This window comes from Crassostrea angulata, chromosome 2 (genome assembly GCF_025612915.1).
Source record: "Crassostrea angulata isolate pt1a10 chromosome 2, ASM2561291v2, whole genome shotgun sequence".
Lineage (NCBI taxonomy): Eukaryota > Metazoa > Mollusca > Bivalvia > Ostreida > Ostreidae > Magallana > Magallana angulata.
The window spans coordinates 44767012-44775836 of NC_069112.1; the positions used below are offsets into that span (position 1 = coordinate 44767012).

General features: G+C 31.9%; 1 protein-coding gene across 3 annotated transcripts; it reads left to right on the forward strand.

Annotated features, from left to right (window-relative positions):
- Nucleotides 1–1866: 1866 nt before the first annotated feature.
- LOC128173259 (uncharacterized) lies at nt 1867–5527 on the forward strand. 3 transcript variants are annotated; one of them, XM_052838973.1, is made up of 6 exons: nt 1867–1983; nt 2106–2165; nt 3080–3149; nt 3499–3643; nt 3932–4003; nt 4267–5527. In XM_052838973.1, the coding sequence occupies exons 5-6, from the start codon at nt 3994–3996 to the stop codon at nt 5508–5510; spliced, it is 1254 nt and encodes a 417-aa protein (XP_052694933.1). In that variant the 5' UTR covers nt 1867–1983; nt 2106–2165; nt 3080–3149; nt 3499–3643; nt 3932–3993; the 3' UTR covers nt 5511–5527. The 3 variants fall into 3 exon arrangements, with proteins under 3 accessions (XP_052694933.1, XP_052694934.1, XP_052694932.1); XM_052838974.1 differs by lacking the exon at nt 3080–3149 and having other exon boundaries at nt 3901–4003; XM_052838972.1 differs by lacking the exon at nt 3080–3149.
- Nucleotides 5528–8825: the final 3298 nt, after the last annotated feature.

Consider the following 8825-nt stretch of genomic DNA (forward strand, 5'->3'; position numbering starts at 1 on the left):
GACTAATCGATGCATTAAAACAAAACTTGATAGCGACGTTTGCGTGATAAATTTTATAACGTACAGTGTGCAACATGCAGGATCAGGAAAGTTTTCGTGGGGGGGGGGGGGGGTTAACCGGAAGGCGGGTAGTGTTCGAATGTCTTTTTATTAAAACGTTAATGTGCGTAATTGTCATTTAGGGAAGGGGGGTGATCATCGACTCCTTTCTATATTCGTGTATATTACATACACGGAGTGATTTTTTCATAATATTATTCAAGACAGATTGCACATGTACCTGACTTAAAATGTTATTCCGTTTTTTTTATGGTAATAAAATTATTAAAATACATTAAAATGTGTTTGATAACTGTAATGTCAAAAGTCAAACCTTAATCTGTGGACTTGATTTCATTGACTCACACTAATTGAAAGCATCTGTGAGTCGTTCTTCAAGTATTAACATATGTATCTCTATAATTCTTACTATACCAAGTATACATAACTGGAAGTATTGAATGATTCAAGTGTTAATTTTGGATTCCCAGAATTCACGCAATTCCGCCTTCAAATTAAAAAAGACTGTCCATAAAAATGTATACCATGTAAGAAGATGTATTCTTTTGAATGCCAAATACAAAAACTTGTGGTAATCCTATTTTCCTCGATACAAACGACGATATGAATTCCGGAATTTTGGTCCTATTTTAGTTTTTGTCCCTGTTATGGGCATTTCAGAATAACGGCATTTAATGATTTTTTTTTTCTAAACTTATCTACAACTATTCGATGATTGAAGAGATATTAAAAACTGATTAAACGTTGCCTGTATGGTGATCATAATGGTTAAATTGAAATGGGATATCGATTTTGGAACTCGTACATTTTTGGGAAGTCAAAACCATGAAAGATATCCCTCGTTTGATAATATGCTTGTGTATTATCCTGACACCGTATTTGTTTGCCTCTAAATCAGTCACTATAAAAGTCTCTCCGTTATACATTGGCGTTTGAAAGGGCATTTACATGATTAAGTTAGATATGAACTTCCTGGTACAAAGTGATGAGATAATGCTTCATTATCTGCAAGAACTATTTGCTCTATTTGATACCTATGCCTTTGGGTTGAGCACATTACCCCCGGAGAGTATCAGCAAATTTTGAAAAACATTGGATCGCTGGAGAAATAATTCAAAAATAACAAAGTACGATAAGATACAGTTATCAAAATAAGATGTATTGTATAATCATTTTTAATCGTGAGGGTTAATGTTCGTTGGTAGCCAAAATTGTTTTTGATATTTGTTGTAATGAATACTTTTTAATTGAGATTTCTTTTTGTTTTTTGTTGTTTTATTGGGTGGGGGGGGGGTCAATTATTTTTATTTAATTCAGCCTTTGCATAAAATGTATAGTAATTCAGCCTTTTTTTTCTAAAACATATTTTTTAAACACTCTATTTTGACTAGAATTCCACAAAACGTTGAATTACGAACAGGAATCATGGTAAATCGCAGTCTACTTTTACCTTGTTTTGTGTGATGTACTTTTAAGCTGATGATAACGTTATAACACAAAACAAACTTGTTACACGTTCTTAAAACTTTAAAATCAAACCGTCATCTGAAAATACTAATGTAATTATTTATTAAAAAATTCAAAAATATATTACAGTAAAAATGACAAGCAATTGTGTTGAAGGGAGTTTTAAAACTCAGGAAGAAAAAAACACCTCGATATATCAGGGAATTGATTAATCAGGCAAAGTCTGGTTCAATTTAATTGGCTGCTAAAATATATATTACACGACACATGACAGGTAAGGCACGCTTTCCTGATATGTTGAGTATATAAAGAAAGTGTGTTATTTTTTATTGCACATATCGGAAACTATTTCGCTTTTTTTGGCTAAAAGCTGTGGTATTACACTGGGTTGAATTTTTTGCTTAACTTTCAAAAACGCCAAAAATGGGACTCGGGTTATTTTTAACGAGTAGAGCTGTAAGTTGTTACTTTATATTCCTTTAATACTTTTGTAATTATCCTTCTTGATATTTATGTTGTGAAAAACCTTTTAAAAAATGAAATAATGTTGAAATAGATTTGCTTTATGTTTTTTTTAGCACAATAAGATCCTATATGAACTACCATTAAAGAAGTCTTCGACTCCTAAGAACTTTAAGGTATTATACAATGATCGTAAATAAGTAGTAGGGTTTTCAGATGCATTTATAACGCAGGTTAACTCAAAGTAAATGTTTGAGTTAATTGTTTACGAAATAATTTCCATTCAATGCGACGCTAAATTTAATTAACATTTTATGTTTATCATATTTTTCTTAGATGATCATCACTCAAGCAATCCTCTGGTGCTATAAATAAATCAGTGATCCTTCGTTGATTCGTTTTACCTTTTCTTCTTGTCGATAAGGCTCTATTCAGTATTGATAGTAATTGTGTTGGTATGCATATTGAATCATTAATATTGTTAGTACTTCTACTAAGGTCACCAGTTTCCTGCGGAATAACATTTTGCAATTTCATTTGGTTCTCCATTATTTCTTTTTATCAGTCTTTTATGATGCAACCGAATTCTTGAAAACTACTCCACCAATTGTCATGAAATTTTTTGATTTGATAGATAATTTCGTCAACCATGTGGCAATATTGTCAGTAATGAAGTCACTTCCATGTTTGAGATAATTACGTTTTAGTCATTTGCATAGGGGTATTTTGTCGGCAATACTTGTCTTAAAATATTGTAGATACATGTATAACACTAAAATGTTCAGGGATGATAACCAAAGACTGAAACTGTGAATTTACGAAGTGTTCATTTTTCATGCTTTTCTTTATATATATATTTGTACTAAATATTTTGTTAAAACGTAGAACAAAAAATAATTTGACAAGAGCTGTAATTTAAAATCAAGAAACAAATGCTGGCCATTCCAATATGGGGAATAACGTATTTTTATAGCTCATTTCCGAATATCATTTTCTAACATCCCAAAAAAACAAAAGTGTTCATCTTACAGTAATTTAACCAAGCAATATAATATCAATTTTCTCACATTTTCTCCATCGAGGGCTATAGGGGGATAGTAGTATAACAGTTTGATAAAATATATCTTCAAAAAGAGAACCGTTTTGAAAGCAATATGAAGGTAATTTGTTGAGTCATTAAAATTTTGTTATATTAGTCTAAAAAGGTGGTAAAAGGTCAACTTGATAAACGATTTCCCCATTAAAACGGTGACGAATTTGTCAACATTTCCCCAGACGAGACCGAGCCCTGTTATCAAATTATATATATTTCCTTAAAAAGAAATTAGCTTGTAGTTTCAAAGAGAAGTTTTTTCTATCAAATAATTTAATCTTATGAATAGAATTTACCATTGCACAAAAATGACTTACAGTAGACCATATATTATGTAAAGTGTCCAACACGTCCGTCAGACCAGATTTGCCTACAGTAATGATCATAACATGACGGTATTCCTGTTTTGATTTCAGTATATCATTAAAACTGACATTGCCATTATCCCAGAAGTCGAAGACTCGAACAGGAGAAAATGACCAGTTGGTCTAATAATTGGTCTCCTGCTCGTTTCTGCAGCGGCCCTTGCTACGGTATTCCTTCTTCAAACGAAAGACAATGGTTTGTACACCGATGATACGAGTTAAACTTGTGTTATCAGTATTATCAGTATACTGTGTTATCAGTATATCTCAAAAAGATACTGATGACAACTAATATTTGTAATGCATTTTTTCACTTTAAAATCTCTGTAAATGCATCATTGTTAAAATGATTGAATAACAATCCTTATATCTAATTTCTTTTTGAACGATCTCCAAAGTGAATGCCGAATATATGTCAAACGGAAATTGTCAGACTTTGTATTTTTTAATTAGCTTGCTGAACTGTAATAATTTGATTTTAAAGGACCAAATCCAACTGTTGGCTCACCAATAGTATCAACCCCGTATCCTATATCAAGTCAAAATATGACCATTGGTAAATATACAAAAATGATTACTTACTACTTTTATAAGATATGTTATGTCTGTCTATTATTAAAACAAATACTAAATGATCAGCACATGTTTATTTTTAGTATACTTGTATTATTGAAAACAGAATCACAATTTTGAAAAAATATTCAAACTTTATTAAAGTAAAGATTGTTCGTTCTAAGCAACGGTAACTATAAGGAAAAAGCTAGTGTTTGGCGCGATGTATTATTTAAGAAAATATAATGTTTATGCTTAATATTGTAGGAAGTAGAGGAAAAGGTTTCATAGTTTTGTTTACTAAAAATGTCGTAGTTACGACAAAGAATGTATACGTAACTTCCGAAAACGGAGTTGACATGAACATAACAACATCTCCACATTTAGACGCGTCAATAAAGAGCCAAATTGATAGACATGCCAGTATTCCATCCAGTCAGCATATAGTACTTCCGACTGAATTGGAACTTCAAAGCTTTCGGAAGGAAGCAAAATCAGTCCTGATTGAGACGTCCAGTGATGTTTTTGTAATTAGTCACGATGATGGGTACGGCACTGTCGGCAGCACAACCCATATACCATTGCATAAACTGTCGACCAGGTATGTTGTGATATCATCTGAACCAGAAGCGACTCGGACTAGTCAGTTTGCGGTGTCAGCAATTGAAGATAGCTCCACGATATCAATAACCTTTAAGATGAAACGAAATGTGCCTCTCATAATTGAAGGGAAAACATTTCACAGCGGCGACATGTTTAATCTCTCGCTTAATCGCTTTGAAACGTATCAGATTGCGCATAGTACCGATTTAACGGGCACATTAATTGAATCGTCGGTTCCAATAGCAGCATTTTCTAGTAATGACTGTGCTAACCTTGGGGGTTCAGGCGCGTGCGATCATCTTATTGAACAACTACCACCAATTGCCAGTGTAGACAAAACATACTTAGTACCTCCAAATTCAGATGAACGAGACACTACCATTCGCATCACAGCGATAGAAAACTCAAACATGACCTATAAAATCGGCAGTGTTAGTCATACGTTAACCTTGATGAAATTTAATTTTCTCAACACCAGAATATCAAGCAGCCAGACCTGTTTCATAAAATCGGATGTACCCTTGTTAGTAACAGCATTTGGATTAAAATCAAGAAGTTCAACGATGGGCGATCCCTCTATGACAATCATCCCTGGATTGAACCAGTATCTCGATTATTATAAGATTGTTGTGCCTTCTGGATATGATCATAATTATGTATCTATTTTGATGAAGCATTTTTCAAAAGACTCGCTGCGTATAAATAGTTCAGTTATAAACGCAGGCGATGTAGTTTTTGAAGAAAATGTCTCGTATGGTAACGTTACGCACAACGTCCGACCAATACGTGTTGTGGAGGGAGAACTCACGGCCTCTACGGTAAACGGAGAACGCTTCTGTTTGGTGTTTGCTGGAGTTACTTATTACGAGGCATACGGATTTTCTGGCAACTCTATGCTTCTTGATTAAACTTGTTGTGTACAGTTTCTCTTTTATCAAAAAAATCATTTATCATGTGCAGTTACCTTTTTTACCTTTTGTTTAAAGCTTTTGTGCATTTATGATAGACTATAGAAGCAAAAATGTACATGATTACCATTTAACTCGTATGTTACAAAATTACAGTTTTCAAAGGACTATACCATTTAATTTTGATCGTTAATGTCTGTAAATGGAGATGAATTTGATACGTAATAGTAAGGAGATATTATTCTAAGCATAAGTTTTTTTTGTTTGTTTTTTTTTTATTGTATGTTTGGGGTTTTTTTTTTACAATATGCTACAATCATAACTAAGTTTAACCACCAAATTCAGGAGATCAATGGTCTGTTCCTAAAATGTTTTCTTCCAGAAACGTTAACGCTGTTAAGAATTTTTAAACACTTCCTGAACAAATTCGTTAAAAAGAGCTTTATATGATATTAAAAGTATGGTTTGGTCTTACATTGTTGGTCCAGTTTGATCTAATATCTATTTGAACTAGCGTATTACTATTGGCTCTTTCTGTTACATGTACTAAACGACAAATGTTCATCTAACATATATTTCTTCAAAAGTATAAATTTCTCATACGTTGGGTTTGTATATTCCGTTTGAGTATCGCGCACGCTTTGTCGAAAAATAAAACGCAATTATACGCCTCCATATCATTCGTTTTTGTAATTTGAAAACTTCAACAAAGAACAAGAAAGTTTAAAGTTCACGTCAACGTCAACGCGATCTCGTGCTATGTTTTCCGTGGTACATAAAAGTTGGCCATACATATGTACTTCCTGTTACATATGCGCGTAAGAAGTACACGATGCTTTAGTTTCAACCGCGAGATTCCTCCGCTAGTTTGATTTTCCTAGTTCTTTGAATAGCTTATATAAGGGAATGGTAGTTTCATACTGTCATATCGATTCAATCTGAAGAGGAATGGCGGTTTTCTTTTACAGCTACATTTTTTGTAAAGAAGAAATAGAAATTAGAGCAATTAAGCGATTGAAAAATATATGTACAGATCTGCATATGGTCAAACATTTCAATGGGATGGGTACTGATATGTACACATCTAAAAGGAGAGGAGTACACCCATGCCTAAAACGTACATTATGCCTAAAGAAATTAATAATTTAAAAAGTAAAATTTATGAAATAGGTTGATAAATTGAAAAAAAATGCCAGAAATACCAAAGAGAAACAAATCAAAAAAGAAATTCATCGTTTACAAATTTTAGAATAAGGCATTGTTTAAGTATTGAGCAAATCTAATGTAATTTAGTTGCCTGCTGTGCAAACGGCGCAAATTGTTGATGTGCTTTCGATGTCCCACCATTTCTGAAGCTATCTATCTTTTCAAAGACTCCCGTTATGTTCGATATTAAATACTTTATGTGTCCTGCTATTTTATCCTGTAATACACAGCTTTCACATAAGCGAAATGGCTTTTAAATCGTTTTGAATTGATATTCAAATATGGAATAACGGAAACGATTTTTGAATTGTACTATTGTTAAATTGCTATTCCTGCATTTCATTTAAAAGGTTTTGTCGTCTTGGAAAATCTAGTTATGGAAAAACTGTTAACCATTTACCAATCAGAATCAATTAATGAAAGTAATCAATAAATATCTCAAGGCGTCTGCCATTTCTATGACTTGAAAAGTGCACTTAATAAATATTTTGAGAGAGGTGACCATTAATAACGGAGACAGTTAGGAAGTAAATAAAAATGACAACATTATACAGTTAACAAGTCACGTATGAGCAAGCACTAATGAGCGAAGCAGTTTATTTTTCCGTAGTGTTCAAGCATTAAAAGTGCATACTTAAAAAAATCACGAAACAAATGGACTTCGACAGAACTGAAAAAAAAATCTCAGAAGATTTTTAAACTGATAATTTTTTTTAACATGATATGAAAAATAATTATTTGAAAAATAAATAGTGCTATTTGTTTGACATCTTGTTGCATATTCTTATCAATAAAAAGAGTAATTTTTGAAGATTCGTCCGAACAAAAACGGTAAACGTATTTTATTTGGCCTGTACTATATTTGGCGGTAATTAGTTTTTGAACAAGTTGGTGTGGATTTGAATTAACGTTCTACTGGATATGACTATTCTTATACATATATGCATGGCATTAAACGATGTACTTGATTTAGCGGAAGCCGCATTCCGCCAAAAGTGCTAATTAGAATACACAGCCAAATGTAGAACGTTTACTGTAGCTAATATGTCCGAACAAATCCAAATTTGTCCGAAAAAATCCAAATTCGTCTGAAGAAAATTAATAACATATTCGTCCGTAATAGTTCTAACTGGTCCAAATAAATCCGTATTCATCAGAACACACAACTTGTTCGTCCTGACAAAAAGCTATTCGTCCGAACAAATAGCTAGTTCGTTTAGACTAATCAAATAGTTAATTCGTCCCAAGAAAAAGCTCATTCGTACGAGCAAATCTTAATTTTCATTTTTACTGTTACAACGGTTTTTCGTGTGTACTCGCTTTGCTGAGGTACCGGGGAATAAAGGATCTGTTCGGGGACTTCGAAATAAAACCAAATATTAAAATAAGTCCAACATATAAAGTTTATTAATTTAGTTTGCAAATGTCAAAAGGTATAAACTCACAATAAAAACAGTTCTTAAAATTGACAAAGAAAAGAACATAAAATAAAAATATATTTACCGTCGAAATAAAACCAAATTTTTAAATAAGGCCAATATATAAAGTTTATTAATTAAGATTGTAAATGTTAAAAGGTGACAATTTACGTTTGGCTTTTGGTTTTATTTCGACGATAATTAGAAAGTCACACCCATAAAGTTAATCCCGAAATATAAAATATAATTGGATATTTAACTACATATGGCCGTGAATAAAAATGAAACGAAGAGGTAACAATCATTATAATTAGCGTTAATAACCACTGTTCAAATTATGTAATTAAAACGTTTACAGGTGCCAGGTAAGATGAGGCTTATTTAACAATTGACGTTAATTTGAAAATTAAACAAATAAGTATTTAAAGATTTCGACGTAAAAAGTAATATTTGCTAATTATTAAGTAAAATCATTATTGGGACATTTGAATATTCCCTTTTTTCTATTTTAAAAACGTATATACAAAATAACTTATCTACATATTTAAAGCATAACATTATTAAAATAGCATTTGATATGAATGAAATATACACAAATTATACAAGGTAAGTGATATATAAAAATATAAACAAATTATATACACGGAGCTTTAAATTCTGTAACAATGCTCCCCCTAATTATTAAGTAAAA